The sequence below is a fragment of the Sphaerodactylus townsendi genome, linkage group LG04, assembly GCF_021028975.2.
Source record: "Sphaerodactylus townsendi isolate TG3544 linkage group LG04, MPM_Stown_v2.3, whole genome shotgun sequence".
Lineage (NCBI taxonomy): Eukaryota > Metazoa > Chordata > Lepidosauria > Squamata > Sphaerodactylidae > Sphaerodactylus > Sphaerodactylus townsendi.
Window position 1 is genome coordinate 65,166,358 of NC_059428.1, and position 21,499 is coordinate 65,187,856.

A 21,499-nucleotide genomic window follows, 5' to 3' on the forward strand; every position below is an offset into this window, starting at 1 on the left:
AAACCAAATACTGTGAGCCTGCTTCAGCAAAGAAGCAGCATGGGAAAACTTAACAGCAGCCTGCTGGCTCAGAGAAGTTGTCCATCTTGCCCAGAACCCTGTTTCACACAATAGCCAATCAGTTGCTCTGGAGAGACAACAAACTGGGTATAAAGACCAAGGCCTTCCCCCTGATGTTGCTTCGTGGTTTTCAGATGTTTACTGCTTCTAAATAGGGATGTTCCCTTTAGATACCATGAATCTGTCAAAAGTCATGCATACTCTTCACCATCTCTACACCCCTACATCCATGACCAGTGAATCCCACAATTTAATGACTCATGTTAATTGTGGCTGTTAACTTTCCTTTGCTTAGTTGGCAATCCTGTTTTTAGTACGTTGGTTTAATTTATTGCTATTTTTATTTATCATTATATTATTGTTTACATTATACCCGTTGGAGCTGTTGCATAGAAGAAGGGTAGAACACGGTGCAAGAAAGCCTGCACACAAATGTTAAACTAGCTGTGCTTATGCACACCCTAGTGGGCAAGTATTGAAATTCATAGCACTTCATATTATCTCTGAAGAAATGACCTCACTCTCATGAAAGCTAGTACTAGAATAAAGGTTGTTGGTCTTGAAAGTGCCACAGGACTTCAGGATTTTTAAATCACATTCCTCTGCCTTTGTTGTGCTTACAACTCACTATCCCATGCAGAAGGATACAGAGACGTAAAAAACCCCCCACACACGTGCCTCTTTCCTTCGCAACACGGAAGCCAAAACCCTCCAGTCCTTACCAGCAATTCTTTTAGCCTTGACAGCATGGCAGCCTCCATTTCTGAACAAGTTTCTTGTTCTTTGTTATTACTGTAAGTGAAGATTAGCCATTTGATACAGACAGTTAGCAAGCGTTTCTTCCAGGAATGCAGCTTCTTTTCAGAGCTCTCCAGCATTCTTGATATGGCATCTGTGACTACCCAGCTACAAGAGATATGAACAGAGCAATAATGCAGTACTGTTATTTCAGAGCCAGTGCTCTCTCTTCGCTACTACACGGCTGCTGGGAAAGGAGATCACATTTCTAGAGAGGAGGTCAGTCATTCCAGAAGATGGCAGACGCTTTGAGACGGTTCTATCCAATTAACTGTAGACCCACTATCAGGTCTAACACAAGGACCACCAAAAGATTCTGATGGTTCAACTGTTTTACATAAAGGATGAAAGATTCTATTCTGCTCCAGGTATAAAGAAAAGATTTGTTACTCTCTCTTCAATAACTGACATTGATCAGCACAAGAAAAAAACCTGTTTACTGGTCTAACCATTTGAAAGCTTTGGCCAAAAGGTTTTCATATTAGCCACAAAGTTTTTATCTGAACTGGTATTTTCCATCTGCCACTCCACCAAGCACACAGAAAAGGGGGATTTAGTCTGACCGAGCTTGGACAGCCTCTGTCCTGCTTCAGGAGAAGGTGAAGTACCTTGAAGTCAATCGAGGACAACATCTGTTTGGTATTTCTAACATTCTTAGCTCGCTTTTATTGACATTTTGCATACTTCTGAAACAACTAGTTGTTTTACAAATGCCTATGATTCCATATATTGTGAACCATTATTATATATGGTAATGGCAATAAGTGTTTAAATAGTAGTGACACTGAGCAAAATGTTGACCTGAAAATTAAACAGACTTACTGTTCAAGACTTCCTGTTGTTTCAAGAGCTATAGGCAACTTTTCAACTAGATTGTTCAAGTCTTCAGTTTGTACAGATGGCAGTAACCTGGAAAGAACTTGACACTCCTCTGGCAGTGGCTTTGATATACTTGTATTTAGGAATATATCTGGGAGTTCTGGCCACAAAGATTCTCTCAGAACACAGAGAACAGCTGAAGAGACTGTAGGAACGAATGATAAAAAAGCAGCTATAGAATGGTGTGTCACAAGCCTATAGAACAGCAGCAAGAAGTGAACTACGTTATACAACTTAAAGTCTTTAAATAAAATAATATATTCCTATTTTGTACAGCAGTAAATCTCCCAGGCCAAGGGAGAATATTTCCTAACAGATGGACTATCCAATGAAGATTCTTAACAGGCCAAACAAACTTGGGTACAAGCTAGGGCTGTCAGCTTGAAATTCCTGGAGATTCTGGTGGTGGAGTCTAGGGAGGGGGGTGAGGAAGAGAAAGGACTTCAGGGGGATACAATGCTATGGCATTCACCTTCCAAAACAGTCCTTTTCTCTAGGGGAACTACTCTGGGCTGCCTGGAAATCAGTGTAATCCCAGGAAATCTCCAGACACTAACTGGAGGTTGGCAACCATCTTTACATACATTCAGTGTTTACTGAAGCTGGGAGAGTCCTCATCCCACTAGAAGAGACAAAATAGCTAGCTAATGTAAATAGAGCATGCTGGAGCATACAACAGAAGTTACCCATCTACAGATTACCCTTCTAACACCAACTGAAAAATGTAAAAGGTAAAATATTTTCCCCATTTTATAATGATAGATTGCTCTCAGTTTATTTGGACTAATAAACATGGCCTTTGTATCAGGCAGTTATCTAACAAAGAAGAAACAGCAGGCTGGTGGTTGACAAGCTGATTGCATGTTTGCTACCATTAAAAATTAGTATATAAAATCAGCCATAAAAATTGACAAAATGCTTGTTATAATATAAAATCATCTTGAAAAACTGCGTAAACAGTAATTTTGTGCCTTTGGAGCTTTGATGATGGGGAGGGAGAAAGAGAGGAGGGGGGATCTGTGCCCCTGCTCCTTCCCCTCCCCACTGCAGCTTACCACACTGTGTGGCTATTATTACCCAAATGTCCTTTGACCCCAGGAATCAAGTTTACCAAGGACAGAAGGTCCTGCTGGTGGGAGCGGAAATGGCAAGATCTGCAGACTGCTGGATCCCTCCCCTCCCCTGCAAATAATGGGGGGATGGCTTGTAAAAGGTTGAAGGACAGTAACTGAGACACACAGGTACCAGAAGGGAGAAATCTGAAGAAATCAGATATGTTGTAGGGTAGTTGAAAATGACAAGCTGAATCATAGTAAAAATTAAATTAAAACCATTTTAATGAATAAAGCTAACATTTATTTGCAACTCTTAGAATTCAGGAAAAATTACTTGTGAACTGGCTAGATTCATTTCTAGGACTAAAGAAACAAATATATCAATATATGTAGCATTCCTAACATTAGCATTTCATTTTCTGCCCTTATTAATTGGAATGCAGTTGATTGTTACTGTTCTCCCAATCCCCATTTTACCTTCACAACTGATCCCTAGTTCATGATTTGCTATTATAGCTTTTACCACAATTTTTGTCAGCTGTCTACTGTTGTATGTATTCTGTAAGCTACCTTAAAGATTTAGTGAAAGGGTGGAAGCAATAGATTGCCTCCTCCAATAAATAAAGGCCTGTTTCACATATGCAGAAGAATGATTGACAATGTGGTAAAAATGGGTTGAACTATTTTACAATGCAGGTAGATTTCTAACAAAAACTCAATGCAGATGGAAAGTTAACACAATAAGTAGAAAGGTCCTAACCCGTTTGTTTTCTAGCTTTGCCAATTTTCTTGCTATGGAACTTGCTATGCAAAGGTGTGGTTGAGTGCATTGTATTAAAGGTGGGGTTATCAGTCCATTTTTTAAGTACTGGGAGCCAGGCTGGTCTGATAACCCCACCCGCAATACAATGCACTCAACGACCGACACCTTTGCATAGCAAGTTCCACCCAAACACTTAGTGATTGGTTCCCCACCCTGGGACATGGACAATATACCACACTAAACTTTACCTTCTCACATAGGCTCCTTCCGCACATGCAAAATAATGCGTTTTCAAACCACTTTCACAACTGTTTGCAAGTGGATTTTGCTATTCCGCACAGCTTCAAAGAGCACTGAAAGCAGTTTGAAAGTGCATTATTCTGCATGTGTGGAATGAGCCTTAGACACAGTGTGAAACAGACTTTTCTCTGTGATACACCTCTGAAGATGCCAGCCACAGATGCAGGCGAAACGTTAGGAACAAAATCCACCAGACCACGGCCACACAGCCCAGAAAACCCACCAGAACCAGTTGAATCCGGTCGTGAAAGCCTTCAACAATACAATTTTCTTTACGTTTTCATTCTGAAGAAAGACGATCTATTCATTTTGGGTCTGTGGCCTCCGCCTCTACATGTGTGAACAAGACCTTAAACCCAAAATATTTACAACTTCTAAACAACCAACACTGTGTATGTGAGAACTAATTAGTAAGTTATCGGTTACCTTTTGATGGACGTGTAAAACAATGCTGCTCTTGACACTTCAAATATATATTGATGAGTGGCAGAAACAAGCCCATGTTCTTTTTCAAGTACTCGCCTGTCCCGTGCTTCAGACACCACAGCTCGAACTGCAGCAGATGAGTCTGGCAATACTGAATCAACAAGGCAGCAATGGCAAGGCAATCTTGGGTTGCACGATTAAGGCAGAAAATAAGAATGTCAACTCCAACTGCTTGAGCAAAAACAGGCTCCTTCTCTACAGCTTTCATGAAGACCTTCTCCAACTCCCCTGTGGCTGCTGTAGACAAAAGAACTCCCATCCCTTGAACATGCTCTCTTGAAAAAAAGAAGTCTCCCTTCAGGGATCCCCTTTGGTAGCTCTCAGAGAGAAGCTGTACTAGAGTCTTTCCATAAGTGCTCAGGAATGACTTTTTGCCAGAGGAAGTTTCAGATTTCTTGGTGGCTAGATTTTCTTTAGGAACCTGCAGCATAGCCAATGTCACTTCTTTTAGCTGTTGTGGGTCCATGTACATGTGCAGATCTTGCAGTGCCTCCAGCTGCTGTGACCTTGTGGAATATGTCTTGCTTCCTCCTCTTCTCCCAGTGTGCAGTTCTTGCAGGATAGTTTTAGTGACAGTGTCAAAATATCTGGAGACCACATGCAGTTGGTTTCTGGCTTGTAACAATGGACAGCCCACCTTCAGCAATTCAAGGATGCAATTATTTAGATGAACAGCGAGGCGCTTCACTGCAAGGGGACTTAAATTGTGATGTGGGAGAGAACGTTGTTCTACAGCCAAGAACCAACTCTCCAGTGTAGGATGTTTGAAAACCAAAGGGAGCAAGATGTCCAGTATCTGCAGCAAAAAAGAGTTACAACAAGACATCACCACACAGGCAAATGTGATAGGATTAATAACCTTATATTTTTAATCCACACTGTATTCATTATATCCCTAGTAGAGCCAATATCTTCAAACATTGAATTGGCTTACTTGTCAAACAAGTAAAGATGTAAAGGGGACACAGAATGGTTGGCTACTACTGGCTCTTCCCCTTTCCTTCCAATCTAGGTTACAGTTAGCTGAGAGATACTTTCTTTTAGAACTGCCTCCAGAAGTTAATATAGAAAAACTGAAATAGCCCGCTATAGGAAAAAATAGATGTACGTGAAGGCATATGATTAAAAGACTGCCATAATACCAAAGGGGTTTAATTAGTGATTTTTCAACTTAAAAATCTTTCAGAAACCTTGAATTTGCTTTAAGCTTCAATGCGGAAAGACAACTTAATCTGAAAGTGTTAGCCAACAAGCATTACAACTGTGCAAAACTGCTGACAGGCTAAAGTTAGTACCTTGTCATTTGAAGTTTCCACCGCAGTCAGAGATTCCATATCCATAAAAAGATCACATTTTGTTTGGGCCTTTTCCTTTTCCTGATAACTACAAAATTCTATGTCATTACCTTTGAGCAATATATTCTTCAGCAGACCCACAAAGAGAGTGAGAAGGGAAAAACCAGAGTTTCTGCTGAACTGCTGGGAAAAGACACACAGTTCAGGATGAAGAAAAGACCAGGGAAAATAATCAGCAGCCTTGTGTTATCACCCTGTTGCCACATCACATATTATATTTTTTACAAGTATACATATATTTTACAGGCCCACTGAAAGTATTTTATATAACTCCATAAAATTACAAGATATGCATGCAGACCAGCAAGTAAGCCTAGAAGTCAAGATTGGCTACAGCTTCCAGCTGCTCATACCTGAGCTATTTGCAACTTCATATTTGATGTAGTTCTTAGTCTCGGGAGATATATTAAGGAAAGTAATTCTGAGTTCATATTTTAATGTTGGTTAGAAAAGGATGCATGAGATACAAAAAATTTTTTTCTTACACTGCTGAAATTTTCCACTGAGGTTTTTAGGTACAACAGGACCTGCTTTGAGGCTAACAAGAGCTTCTGAGGTTGGAGATGTGTAATTGCCTCAGTCAACATCTCCTTAACACCTTCTTCCAGGAGACCGGCAGCACCTTTCTCATAACTGTTTTTCAATAAGGAGGAAAATGAATCCAATGACAGGCATCGATCTTCAGATGTACTGCTGAGTGGCTGGAACTATTTTAAAAATCCAAATAATGAGAAACAGAAAAATAACATGTAAAGCATGGCTTAATCAATACTAAGGACTGCAAAGATACAAGTTATGGGTGGCCATTCTGGCTTCTACTGACCTCCTCCATCCCTGAAACTTCCAAATTGTTTTGTGAGGATTCACCTACCAAAGCTTCTTTAGTTTGCTGCGGTATCCAAAGACTGTAGTACTGGCTGAATTGGTAGAGCTGAGGGTAGTGAGAAGAACTCAGAGATTGAAGTTCTCGATCATAAAGCTTAAACATCAAACAGAGAGCTAAGGGGTCTCTTTGAGAATGTAGCAGGTCAGTGCCAACAGTGACAAGATAGTCCACTAAGTTTTCTCCTGCAGAAACAGAAATAATAACCTCAGACAGGATGCTGTGGTTTATTAAGTTGAAAGAGTGAAAGCTGAAAAAAAAACTTTTATACCTGTGACTTCTCAATGAGCAAGTCTTTAACTGAATTAAGTGCGCAAGTTGTGACAGAATTGTTACTCTGAAAAAAACTCAGGAGATGCAAGTACCCTAGGAATTTGGATAACTCCCAAACACAGTCAGTCTCAACTGTCCTCCCTGCTCTTTCTTTGCCCAAGGAACTGGCCTAATCAAAAGCACAGCTGAATGTCATTAGCTTCAAACTTGACTATGGCTGCTCTGAACTGCTGTTGGCAGATTAAAGCAAACAGCACAAACTTGCACCAGAGAGTGCATTGAACGTAAATGATATACAAGAGCATGTTAAATAGATTGTACTGAAGTAAACAATATTCTGCACTCCTCCATTTCCTAAACAGTGATCATCTCTTTCAGTTTCCAGATTCTTACAAAAACAGGGCTAAACCAACACTTTACAAACTTCCAGGGAATAGTCATAACTAAAGAGGAAAACTGGTACCAAAAATTAAACAAGTGAAACAAATTTGGGAAGCCCAGTTCATTATATTCCAATAATCAAGTAAAGCATAGAAATCTTTTACAAGAAACTGTTTCCCAAACAATCTATCTGGTAGGTATTTTCTACAATTCAAATTTTCCAAAAGGATAAACATGTTTTAAAAAATAACACCATCCTGCTATTTCCCCTTGCCTGGTAAAAGAGAAATGTTTGGCTTTAATTTTTAGATAACTAGTTCTCTATGGAATCAGGATCTGTGTCACCATGTTGTTTCCTAAACATTGGCTCCAATCTGCTTCTCAATCATACTGCCCTTACAATGCCTTTGTCATACATTTTAGAGTTCTTCCAAGTTGAAGAATTCATAGCCATGAAGGCAGAAAGTTGGTCTCTTAATTCCAGAACAAAACAAAAAATGATTAAAACACAAAAATATTTCTAAAATTGAATGGGTGTTTTAATAATGTTATTAAATAAGAAACCATAGCCAACTAAGCTGCTGCTTAAAAACCTTGTCCATAATGGTTATAAGAAATGCTCAGTCAGAGGGAATTTTTGCAGAGTTTACTATAATCAAAACAATTAAAATAAATATAAGAAGAATGTACCCTTTGTGCTTCCATTACACTCAAGGAGCCACTTATTCCTGGCTTCCAAAGCAGCTGGGACAACAGCACTGAATGGAAATGTGTTTATAACCATGTCTTCATTTAAAATGGATCCAATTTCTTCATTTAAGTCTTCATTGCCTTCCACAAGAACATCAATCATATCCAGAGCATCTATTTTTTTAAAAAAGAAAACCCTTAGTTTATAAAGTTAAGCTTTTTACTTGTCAAGAATATAATTAATGTCTTACTTCTGAAAAGCTGACTTCAGACAATTCTAACAAACATCAGTGAAAAATCTGCAGAAAAACTCTATGGCCACCAAAGTTTAGGACATACCGTCAATGTGAGAGATGGGTATGCTGACATCATCAGTATCTTGTTTAAACAGGTTGACCTGCAGAATACTGGCTTCTTGGACAAGATCTGCTACCTTGTCAGTGTAAGGATAGGGCATGGTCACCAATTTTACTAAGACCTGCATGGGAAAATAAACATTGGTCATAAGGTCCTAATACCCAGGTCCTCGCGTGGTGCCTGTGGGTGCCATGACACCTGCCAAGTATTTCCTGAAAGGGGCAAGGCCAGATAAGGCTTTTGTCCATATTAGTCACTGGAAATTTGATTGGCTGTGCAGATATTAGAAGCAGTTGCTACCACAGTATTTGTTTTATTCTCTTATTAGTAGAATAGCAACACTCCTCTTCAGCAGTGGAAACTATTACAATGAGAATCAAAGTTTAGTCTAGACATGGCATGTTCACCAGCTTGAACACTTCATTTCTATGGCAGAAGGGTTCAGCTCCTGAGCAGTGTTATATATTTGCCTACCCCGCTGGTTTGGGCGTATGTAACTGTACAGGGTAAATTAAAATGTACCAATATTTTTTAAAACACACACACATTTAACTGCTTCTTCAAAAAAGGGATAGATGTTATTTATTTATTTATTTATTTATATCCTGCTCTTCCCCAATAGGAGTTTAGCTCAGGGTGGCTAAGAACATTTTACAAGCATTTTTGGGCCAAACTGATTAATTCTGCAAGGGATTTTATAACCACTTACAATCCTACAATCAGGTTTTGACTAACGGATAAGAACTGTTGTAACATCTGCTCTTTTAAATGTGTATGCACGAAACATTGAGAAACTTGCAGGCTTTCAAATTCTGGCACATGCTACAGAACACGATCAAGTGATGGTAGTGTATTTCATTGCCGGAACAACAGGCATGAGCAATGGCCAACCACAGAACTTTCCAGAGGTTTCTTCTGGTAGAATTCTTCCTGCAAGTTAAACAGTTGGCCACTGCTTATGCCTGCTTATTCTCAGTAGTGACTCTAGCTCTAAGGAATGCCATTCCTGAGGATATATGAAGGCTCCTATGTTAGTTTCTTTTCAAATAAGGTGCAAGACCATCCTTTTTAGAGAGTTGTTTGGTTGTATTACTGTGTGGGTAAGGTAGCTAATTATCCTTCTTAACTGATCATTTGGTACTAACTGTTGTCTGCTAATAGGCTAATTTTAGCCATGGGGGCTGGGTGGAAAGGCAGTGTATAGATAGTTAACCAAGTAAATTAAATATATATTTATCAGGTAAGGCACAGCTCAGTTCTTGCTTACGGAGACACCATTCTTATAACATGTTGCCAAAAGCCTCTGTGATACAAAGATTTAAGAAACAGGTACTTTAGATAAAACCATCATTGTCAATATCAGATCTCATTAAAACTTTTTTTTAAAAAACCTTCATATTTCATAAACATTTTATGGCTACAACTTTTGCTTCTTGTTTGCTAAGCAAGAATAATGGCTTAGATCCAACTCTGTTTTCCACTAAGTGAGAATTGGTTTTCATTAGAGGAAGACTATCACTTAGGAAACAGGAATCTCAGGATCCAATCCACAGTGATTCTTAGAATCAAGATTTTTTTTCCCCATGAACTGCCTGGGAAGTAATGTTTCTGAATCATTATTTCCCTGCTTTATGTGTTCTTTGCATAAGAGAGAAAAAAATGTGTACTGAGAGTATCACCGGGAGAATTAAGTTAACCTAAAGACACATAGTCTACCTTTCCTTTCTGAATTCTTTGTTCATTCAGCTATAGCAACAGCTTCGTGTCTTGTCAATGTTATTATTACAGTGATAATTTCTTAAGAAAAGCCTTCCCTATATCTTCTTTGTTCCCCTTCCATGTACGAATGAATTCTGAGAACTCACAATTCTTTGAAACATGCTATACGACAACAACAACAGAAGGTAATAGGTTTCTGCTAATGCTATTCTTGGCACTGTTCATCTGACTAATTTGTACATTCATTACCCTTTCCAAAAACTGAATCACTGCTTCTTTTTTGGTTTCTTCTGTGTTCTCCAAATGTTCAAGCCACAGTTCAAGTTCCTTCCAGGTATACTCAAATACCCCACAGTCCTGCAAAACCTGTCAAAAAATTATATAATGCTTTCAGTTGCTATCTTTGAACAGTCTAATTTTTGCTACATTATATGAAGACACTGCAACAATAAATGGTATGATAGTTGTCTTTTAACCACTGGCCACCTATCCAACAGCATATTACATTAAAAATGAAATACTAGCTATGTAAAAGTATACAAGCTTTTCCTGGTTCTCCCCTGTCAGAAATTTCTACCTGCAGTACTCTAAAAGGCCAATTTTGTCAGAAATGTCCATTCCAACCCCCTTCCCACTCCCTCCACTAATGTTATAAATGACATTTGCATTGAACTGAACACAAGTTGTGTTATTGGTCCCAATCTAGTTGGGATCATCATGCATACAGATGTAGCCTTCCTTGCAGAACCATTCATAGCATGCACAACCAGGTGCTGCGTACGGATTTTCCAGACTGCTCTGCAGCCAGGGTGAGTCACACAATGCCCATTAAAATAAACTGTAACCACAGCAATCAGAAGGGGGAACAAAGGACCCCCCTCAACCACCTTACCGCCAAATAGCAGATGAAACAGTATTACAACTGATTTCAACACATGCACCTACATGCATACATAAGTGGACCAAAAACACACCATGAAAAATCATATACCATTATTGGCACAAGCAAAACAAACTGTGGTCAAATAGTGAAAATGGGTACAGAAACAAAGTAAATGACAATACAACAGAATGTTTACATTAAAAATGTAAAGGGAAGGAAATCTGGATATATTCCTGTTTCATAAATCTTCTTCAGCCAAAGTCTAATTTCCAATACACTGAAGGAGAATCTTAAACTGTGCAAAGGGAGCTCTGCCAGTCTTACTGCTTCTGAAGAGTTAATGGTAGGCAGAAACACAGATTTAACCAAGAAAGCAGCCCAGAAGAATATAACGAGCTGCAGTAAGAGCTACAGCTGTGGATGCAATGCATGAGTTTCACAGCAACTTCTGCATGCCACTGTTCTGAGTGTTTGGACCTTGCTTTGATCTTGGACTGGCTTCCCACGACCTCGCTCCTTGGCTGCTCCCTCCTGGTTTGTCTACTCTGTGTTACTTGAGTCTCTCAACTGTCTGATTCTATTTTCTGGACTCTCCCACTGGCTTGCTGTGTTGTGTTAGACCTGACAGTGAACTGACTGACCTGTTGTCAGGGTGACTCCCCGCCTTAGAAGGCTTCTCAAAGCTGGCACTGCTGTAGCAGCACACCCGCCCCGCCCTGCCAGCACAGGCATTTTGGTGCCGCTGCCCTGCCGGACCCTGCTTGTTCTCTGTGGGAGAGAGCTGGCAGGGGAATAGAATCCCAGGCTGGAGTGCCTGGAAATTGGTGGGAAATGAGTCATCGCTGCCAATTCCATCCTTAGCTAATTATGTATAAGGATTTCTGGCTTCTCATAAAACACACACAATTCAATTCATGTAATATTTTTATGTTTTGGTATCTCAGTCTTTGAATGGAAAAAAGGCTAATTCCAGAAAAAATAAAGGAAATTACACATCAAAACACAAAAAAGTGCTTTTCTACAAACGAGTAACTCTGGGGCTAAGCCAAATGTTCTAGAGGAAGTATTTTCTGTAAAAAAGGGGAGGCATAATTTGGAATGTTTCCCTAAAGATAAACCTAGATTTTTGGTTCTGGTTTGTTGGTGTTGGCAGCTATGCCAGGCTGCAGTTTTGGAACCGATGCCTGTCAGGAATGCCTCCTTAGTCTTAAAGACAAAAATTTTGTGACAACATATTAACATCGCTCAGGGATATTTTAACTTGATAAAACTGTCCTAGTTCTGAACTAACTTCATCTACCTTCAGTGACATTATGGCATAGTCAAAGTTGAGCGACTACAAGACAACCTCACTATAACTAGGAAAAAGTAGTACTCTTTTGAGGCTAAACTACAGAACAGTGGAAGCTGAACTAGATGGTCACAATATATTTCTGTCCCCCATTGGAAACCTGATGTGAAGAGAATTTGGGCCACATGTCTGTCAAAAGGGCACACCCTTCTCTGGAGCACCACTCCACCAAGGAAAAAACCTTTAAAAGTTCTTTAAGAGATAAAAAGAGGGCTCATTTTCATATCCAATTGTAGCTCAGCCTGTGGATTCAATAGGTTGAGGCAAAGTCTGATCTGGCAGCTGTGCAAATGTTAAACTTCTCACTGCAATTTAAGTATGTTAACTACTCTGTCAAGAAGACTTTTCTGCTGAACTTGTAAATGAAAGAACCCTTTCACAACCCGTCACTTCCAATCCTTGCAGACAATTGCTACTGAAGACTGACAAGCCAGGGTGCTTAGGAAACAAGACACTGCACTTGTGGAGCCAAAGTGGTGGAAGACATTATTATCGTACTTTAAGTACAATCCCAGAAAAATTCACATATCCCCCTTCTGAAGAAGATAAAGCTCACCGTTATGGGAACTTTTCAGGGAACTGTAAGGTAATTAGTGCTGGCAGATGCTCAAGTCAAATGTAGTTTCATAGCAAATGTTGCCTTGGCAATCATTTGTAAGAAACTTAGGTTGTGACATGAGTAACTGCCGTATTTCAAATATTTGTACTAATTCAAACGTACATTCATAAATAGGTCCTGGTTGTTATGGTCCTTGGTTGAAAACAATAAAACTGATCAAACGATTCTTACTAGAAAGAGGTTCAACATCAGCCTTCATTTTAAAAAGGTAGAGAAAAGTCACCTTAAAAACATTTTAAAATGTTTCAAAGTATTTGTAATGTTATGTTAAAGATACAAGCTCTAATCTATATAATCAATAGATGTATTAATTACATGGTTAGAACATGTGAAGATCACATTTAAGAAGCGGTGGGACTAAGAATAAAAAGTACACATCAATTTTTAAGATAATTATGGCATTACTACATTGTAAGTGGGGGGCATTTCATTTTGCCCCCTATTTATTCTTTTCCTTTCCTGAAAGTCTCCATAGCTCAAACCCCTTTCCTGCTTCCTTCTCCCCTTCCCACTCACCAGCCAACTGACATATATCTGCCATACCTTCAGCTTTGCCTCCTTCTTTCCCCAATAGCATTTTTATAGGAAAACTCCAAAGACACGTGAGGTGCACCTCACTTTCCCCTGTATTCTCCTCCCTGTTTCCTCTTTTCCTCCTCCTGGCAGTCCCCATAATCTTAAAATTCCCTGTTTCATTCTCTCCTTCCCCTACACCCACCAACCTACAATTTATCTGCCCCATCTTCAGATTTATTATTATTAACTTCACTTATGAGAGCCAGCATGGTGAAGTGGTTAAGAGTGGCAAACGCTAATCTGAAGAACAGGATTCAATTCCCCACTCTCCCATATGAAACCTGCTGGGTAACCTTGGGTTAGTCATAGTTCTTTCAGAACTCTCTCAGTCTGCACAGAGGCAGACAATGGCAAATCACCTCTGAATGTCTTTCTCCTTGAAAACCCTAAAGGGTTAACATAAGTCAGCGGTAACTTGACTTCACTTATGCCCTGCCTTTCTCCATTCCCTCTTCCATTTTATTCTCATAACAACACTGTTAGTAGTTTAGGCTGGGAGTAAATGGCCCAAAATGACCCAGGGAGCACAATGCCAGAGAGATTCAAACACAGGTCTCCCAGATCCTAATTGGAAAATCTAACCACTAAACTACACAGGCTTTTATTAACTGGCGCTTGTTAGAACAGTAGCAGGCCAGGATGACACATGCAAGCTTTGAAGTAACAAGTCTCCAGATGGTTGTTGCCTGCTGCCCTAAAATATTTAAAGGACACAGAAAAGGCCCCTTCCCTCGTTCTTCTACTGACTGAAACCAAGGCCTGAAGGATGGCAATACTGTTTTAGTTGCCTAGCAATGGTCACTGAAGGACAAAGGAAGTAAGAAAGACTAACAAACAAAAACAATAAAAAACCTGAACTAATTTTGTAAATGAATGGACTTCATGTGAACAATCAAATGCACTTCATAAGGATCTTAAATGTTCCAGAACTGAAACCACTAAATGTGTTTCATATGCAGGGAAACTGACCAGGTAGGTTGGAAACTATAGTGTGGCTTAGAGCATTCAATTCACAATGAATTCACTACAACTTAGATACTTCTATCCTCATTTATCAAATGCTTTCTGAATCCAACCTTTCTAATTGGTTACCCTTTACTGAAAGAAAAATCAGCTCAACTGGTTTACAAATGGATTCATTATATGAGCTTTCTGCTACTCTTTAAAGCAATCAAATTTAGATTCTTGGAATTGGAAACAAAATCGTTATACTACAGCTTTTAAAACCTGTTCTCCGTTGACCTTGCGGATCCAAATTAAACTTGGCCAAACAGCTGATTATCTTTACTTTGTTCAAAATCCAAATCACTTTGTTCAAATCACTTTGTTCAAAATCCAAAGGGCCTTTTTCCTGGCCAGGATCAACAGAGTGCCATCTGCTTTCCTCTATGGAAGATTCCAGAATATTGGTTATGTTGAAAGACTCTGCCCTGTAAACTGGGCTGCCCCGAAATTGTACATAAGCCCCATTTCAAGACCGAGGGCTGAGTTTTCTGATAGTTCCAGGCTGATCTTCCTATTAAATAGCCCCATTTTAGAACTGTACAAGAGTGTAGCTAAATTTGTACAAGAAACCATTAAGGTTCATCTTCCAAAGAAAGGTTGCTAATTTTTATTCTGTTCCTTTTTATGATTGTATTAACTCATTACTTTTCAACACTATACAATGTTGTATTGTACGACGACTTTTATCTATTTTAAATTTCTGTATATTTTAAATTTTTGCATACTGTGTATTACTTCATTGGATTGGAATAACACTGCTCAGTTACTAGAAACACTACAGAAGTATATAGCAGGTTGCCTAACCATCACCCACCCATGGTCTATTTAACTTTCTCTCCTATTCCACCTTTAATCCACAGAAGACTTCACTGCCAAGAGTAAGACTTCACACAGCAAGCCAAGCTACCAAGCAATGGCCACAAGGAACATAGTCTGAATCCATATAGTCTTAACATGGCAATATCAAGTCAAATCAAATAGCTGATTCAAAACCACTTGAAAAGTGGAGTGAAAAAAATCTTCAGTTTCATTTGGGTAAGCATACTACAAGCATACTACAGCATGCTACAGAACAAGATGCAATACAAAGTGTTGTTGAACCCCAAACTCCCAAGCTCAATGTCAACAGTTTTTATGTGGGAATAAAGACATTTTGATGGCTAGGTCAATGCATAAGCTCACCTTAATAATCAATTTCTTTGTTGATGTTTTGAGATGAGGATGGTTACTTGTAACAAACATTTTCATCAATAAATAGAATACTGATCTTTCAGTACAATCTTCCTCAGCAGCAACGTCAGCCTAGAAGAAAATATTTTATTGCTTTCATGATAAAATGTTTTCAGACTCTCCACAAGGACTGAAGCCTTCCAAAATCCTCTAACTGACAATGGCTATGTAATTATTTATTCAGTTGTTATCCAAGCCTTTCTCAAGGAGCATATATGTGCTTCCTTTCTCCATTTTATTCACACAATACTTTTGGCAGGTAGGATAGATGGTAACAGAATGTTGTCCGACAAGGTCACCCACTGTGTTTCAGGGATGAGAAGGATCTGTACCCAGGTCATTCTAGTCCAAACATCTATTACATTATGCAACAGTTTATAAAAGTGCAAAAGTCTGAGGTGTATGTTGGACAGGAGGCTGTTATGGCCCTGAAAAAACATCACTCATCTAAGCCTACAGAAGTGCTGCTCCAACATCCAATCACGTTTCAGAAGGGCAATGCAATGTTGGGAGGAAAGCACAGGAGACAGGAGTTCAGTTCTACATCAGGGGGAAAGCAGTGATAACTCAGGTCTGGCTCAGCAAAACAGCAGACAGAATGAAGGGTAGCTCTGCCTAGTAGTGTGACAGAGTGGTTGAGCTGTATCACTGGAGAGAACAGAATACCCAATTGTTACACCTGTCTCTGGTAGTGAGCAGACCTTATACCAGGAGAGAAATAATTGCACTTCTTGCAAAAATGGAAATAGATGAAATGGAGAAAAGTAGGAATCTTTCCCATTATTAATAGATGTACTGTTTCAAAGGCCTCTCTTCCTTCAAATGTTAACTTTTAGGAAACAAGGCTACCCATTCTGAATAGGCCCATCTGTGGGGCCTTTTTACATAATGGTTTAAACTTAGCCATTTCAAACAATATTTGTAACAGACTGGATTTAATAGATTCAGTTGACCTCAGCCGTGGACTGTCAGAGATCCATTTTTGCCACTTTCTGTTTGTAATTATGATCTCTAAAGCATATTTTAATTTTCTCATATTTCTTACATTTTATTATTATTTATATGTGGCTACAAATTTTGTAAATAAATATGTAAAACAGGGAGCAGCTATCTCAATTCTGCCCTCTAGAAAATGTTTGAGGACAGAGAGAAAGAGCACACCTTACAGAACAGCAGTATCAGTGACAATGACCCAGAAAAGCTAGAAAACAATGAAGTTGGCTGTTTTTAAATTGTATCTCTTTCAGATGCCTTACAGATCAGCAGTATCTGTGACAACGACCTAGGAAAGCTAGAAAACTATGAACATAGAACTTGGCTGTTTTTAAAATATCTCTTTCAGATACACACACTTACCTGTACTTTAAACCAGGAAAATTTATTTGCAGGCAACTCAAGAGCAACCTTTAGAATATGATGTTGCAGAACAGGAGGAATCTCCTGTCGCAATCCTTTTTCTGTAACAATACCTGGGGTGGGAAAACAAAAATATTGCTTTATATTTCCCTCCCATCCAGGAAAATGGCTTCAGCCAGAAATTACAATAAACTATTATTCACATTTACAAACATAGTGGAAATTTCAGATGTCAGATACACCAGTTAACATTTCTCTAGATCACTGAAAGTTAATTATCAACACATTTTGTTGCAATTTTGAAAACACTGAATCTTGTCTCATTAGAATAGTATACTTCTCATCAAGTCACTGTAGCGAAGACTTTAAGAGCAATTGATGGCTAGGCATTACCAATGACAATATTTAGGCCTTGCAAAGTTTCATCTATTGATTTACACATATTCACCTGTTGTTAAGGAGGAGGCCAGACCACCTTTTGCCTTGCTCATTGGTAGCCATAGGTCTCACACACCTTAGTGCTATATAGTATTTAGTGTCAGAACTGCAACCCTGCGCAAGCCACAAAACTATGCATTGCCTGAAGTGATGTCTTTTATTTTAAAACCAAAGCTACACTTCCAGTTAAATGATGCTCAGCTTATAGAATCACACACTTGCAAGGAGCCTTGTCCAACTACTTGCTCAATGCAGAAGACAGATGAAGAGTTGGATTTATATCCCCCCTTTCTCTCCTGTAGGAGAGTCAAAGTGGCTTACAATCTCCTTTCTCTTCCTCCCTCACAACAAACAACCTGTGAGGTAAGTGGGGCTGAGAGAGCTCCATAGAGCCAGCTAACATGTGTTGGAGTGTACAGGCTAACCTGAATTCCCCAGGTAAGCCTCCACAGCTCAAGCAGCAGAGCGGGGAATCAAACCTGGTTCCTCCAGATTAGAGTACACCTGCTCTTAACCACTACGCCACTGTTGCTCTCAGATCACCCTGAGAGATGCCTAGCTTCTGCATGAAGACTTGAGGCAATGAAGAGCCCACCCTACTTAAAGAAAATTGGTTCAGTTTTCAAACCATTCTAATCAATGGTAAGTTTCTCCTAATATTTAACACAAATCTACTCTCTCGTAACCTGCTGCAGCTCCTTAAATCTATTCTTGCCCTCTGGAGCAAGAGAGAACAAGTCTTCACCTCTTCCATGCAGGTACTTCAAGACAGATGTTATGATCTCTCCCTCACACTTTCAGTGTTCCTTTCCCCAGACGGAATGTACCTAGTTTATTGCTCCTTGTTTTACATAAAACTGTGACCATCTGTATTGTTCAGTAATTTATCGCTAAAACTGTGAGGTTAAAAATATGCTATTAAATCTTAGGCAACACTAACAACCCAATCCAGAGGGTGTTGGGGCCAGGGACAGTTCCGCTACTGAGCCAGCATGCCACCTCCTAAGGACTTTCAGGGAATGCGGAAAGTCATGGCAAACACAAAAACTCCTGGTCACCTGAAAAGTGTCCATGTGGCAAAAAGGACTTAGGCCACATTTTTGTGTGGTATACGTTTAAAGTGTTACAAGATACAAAAAACAAAAAAAGAGGAAACATGGCCTGACTCAACATTAAGTTATATTATCAAGCAGAAGGACTTGTATTTATTTATTTTATTCTTGCATTTCTACTCCGACCATTCCTCATAGGGCTCAGAGTACAACCATGAAATATAAAAACATATTTAAATCACAGTAAAAATGGAGAAGTTTGATAAATACAGATAAATACTGATACAGACATATAACATAAATACACTAAAATACAATATATCAAAAGACAACCCAATAAAATGACGCCAAACACTCTTGCCCACGGGAGACCAGCTATAATGGAAACTAATCCGGCTGACTTGGTGGAAACGCCTGGCAGAATAGCTCCGTCTTGCAGGCCCTGTGGAATTGATTGAGATCCCGCAGGGCCCTGATCTAATTAGGGAGATTATTTCACCAGATTAGGGCCAGCATAGTAAAAGCCTTGGCCCTCGTAGAAGCCAGTCAGACATCCTTGGGGCCAGGGATCACCAGAAGATCCCCCTCCAATGAATGGAGGGGCCTAAGAGGGCAATATGAAGAGATGCGGTCCCAAAGGTATGTGGGTCCCAGGCCGCTCATGGCCTTGAAGGTCAAAACCAAAACCTTGAAGTTGACCCCAGTACTTGATAGGCAGCCAGTGTAGATCTTGCAGGACAAGTGTTAAGTGATCCCGACTAGAGGTTTTTACAGGAGCCTCGCAGCTGCATGCTGAATGAGTTTTAATTTCTGGATCAGCTTCAAGGGCAGGCCAGCATGAAGCAAGTTACAACAATCAAGTGTGGAGGTTACTGTTGCATGGATTACTGTGGCCAGGTTAGAGACGGAGAGATACGGAGCTAACTGTTGTGCCTGGATGGAAAGACTATGTTACTAGGCATCTTCCAGTTAAACTTCAAGAACTATTCCTGTACCTGCTAACAGCTAGAAAATGAAAAGCTGTCCAGACCAAGAAAACTAGGAAGAAGAAAAAGTAAGAGAATACACCATAATGGCCAGTTAACTAACTCTGTAAGTAGAGAGCCAAAAAAGGAGTTAAATGAGAAGTGGGAATTATATTTTTTGTATTTTGCTGAATCATCAATATAATATTTTTATTTAATGATTTTTTTACATTGTGTAGAGCAAGAATGTAACTGATTAATCATAAGACATATAAGGCAGTATTTCATAACTAATGGCAAAATTGTATAAATTTATACATATAAACGCTTAGTACTGTGATGACACAAAAACTGCTAGAGATTTAGTATTAAAATATGAGGTTGAGAAGATTTATTGTACAACGGTTAAACAATTATTATAAAATCACAAATATAATGATAAGATTACATAAGGTCACAGTTAGAAGATGCTATAGTAGTAATAAATATAAAGGTTGGTATGTATTTACCTAACAGGAATAAGATATCACAGAAAAATATTGTGTCAAATGAATAACCATAATCCAGGCTCTCTTATATTGAAAATCTTTTATAAAAGCTAAGAGCCTTTTCATTTTTAAATATTTATTTATTTTTACCGCTCACTTCTGTATAACCTTTTTATACTGTTTGTTTAAATAATTATAAGCTTTTTTTAAAAAAAGCAACCCATTTTATACATAGTTTCCAGTGCCTTGGATCCTGGCTAAATTTTAGGGAAGGAACACATTTTACCAGTTCTCTTTCCCAGAGATCCCTCTGATTACATTCACAAGCTATTTTTGAGGGCCTCTGTACTTCTGGGGGACCACTTCTACTGGCAGTCTGGCTTGTTATGGAAGGGTGAGAACTCTGGATTCCCCCTTGTACCCATGGAAATCTATACACAATCCAACAATACACAATCCAACAATAATTTTAAAATATACTTACCTTTGATTAATTTACTAAAATCAAAATTGCTTTGTGCTACCAAGTGCGGAACTACTTGCTGATACAGACATATAACGTGAAGAAATACAGCTTTCAGAAGAGTGGTCTCTGCATCATCTGAACCTTTAAAAATGAATACATAGTTAAAACATACATAGTCCAAAACATAGCAATGCCTCCTGAACAATGTTATAAATTATTACATATTCTTTATTACATTATTATTTATCACATTATTACATATTCTTTCTCTTCTAATAGTAACAGTATAGTGTTACAAACGATAGTAGCCAGGGCCAACAGTAATGAGAAATGTAATCAAACAAAGCTATTAGCATGAAATAAAGTTTATAGATTTATAATTTATAGAAAATTCAACAAATGCTACGTTCAGCAAAGGATAATAGGGATCCTCTAACTTCTGCAGGAATCTACCGCGTACTGTGCAGCTGTGGACAAGTCTACATAGGAACCACCAAACGCAGCGCCCAGACACAAATCAAAGAACATGAAAGACACTGCAGACTAATTCAGCCAGAAAAATCAGCAATAGCAGAACACGTGATAAACCAAGCTGGGCACAGAATATTATTTGAAAACACAGAAACTCTGGACCGCTCTGACAACCACTACCGTGTTTCCCCGAATATAAGACAGTGTCTTATATTAATTTTTGCTCCCAAAGATGCGCTATGTCTTATTTTCAGGGGATGTCTTATTTTTCTGTGTTCTGTTCGTCGGGCATGCTTCCAAACAAAAACTTTGCTATGTCTTACTTTTGGGGGATGCTTTATATTTCGCACTTCAGCAAAACCTCTACTATGTCTTATTTTTGGGGGATGTCTTATATTAGGGGAAACAGGGTATGTCAGACTACACAGAGAAGCAATTGAAATTCACAAGCACATGGACACTTTCAACAGAAAGGAAGAAACCATGAAAATGAACAAAATTTGGCTACCAGTACTGAAAAACACTAGAATCAAGACAGTGACTAATAAACACCACCCAGACAAAGGATGTCTCCAGGCAGCAAGCAGTCAAAGGGCTAGT

At 39.0% G+C, this 21,499-nt stretch overlaps 1 protein-coding gene across 2 annotated transcripts in view; it reads right to left on the reverse strand.

The window, feature by feature from the left end:
* Window positions 1–21,499, reverse strand: part of URB1 (URB1 ribosome biogenesis homolog) — a 70,063-nt gene that overhangs the window by 25,021 nt on the left and 23,543 nt on the right. Inside the window, exons 13-24 of one of the 2 annotated variants that reach the window (XM_048493897.1) lie at window positions 20,447–20,569; window positions 17,020–17,132; window positions 15,616–15,735; window positions 10,249–10,365; window positions 8,263–8,401; window positions 7,924–8,097; window positions 6,568–6,764; window positions 6,182–6,403; window positions 5,637–5,816; window positions 4,282–5,137; window positions 1,681–1,882; window positions 783–966 (exon numbers count right to left, since the gene is read on the reverse strand). In XM_048493897.1, the coding sequence (XP_048349854.1) occupies window positions 783–966; window positions 1,681–1,882; window positions 4,282–5,137; window positions 5,637–5,816; window positions 6,182–6,403; window positions 6,568–6,764; window positions 7,924–8,097; window positions 8,263–8,401; window positions 10,249–10,365; window positions 15,616–15,735; window positions 17,020–17,132; window positions 20,447–20,569 (2,627 nt within the window). Of the gene's footprint in view, window positions 1–782; window positions 967–1,680; window positions 1,883–4,281; window positions 5,138–5,636; window positions 5,820–6,181; window positions 6,404–6,567; window positions 6,765–7,923; window positions 8,098–8,262; window positions 8,402–10,248; window positions 10,366–15,615; window positions 15,736–17,019; window positions 17,133–20,446; window positions 20,570–21,499 lie in introns of both variants that reach the window. The other variant, XM_048493896.1, reaches the window with a different exon arrangement.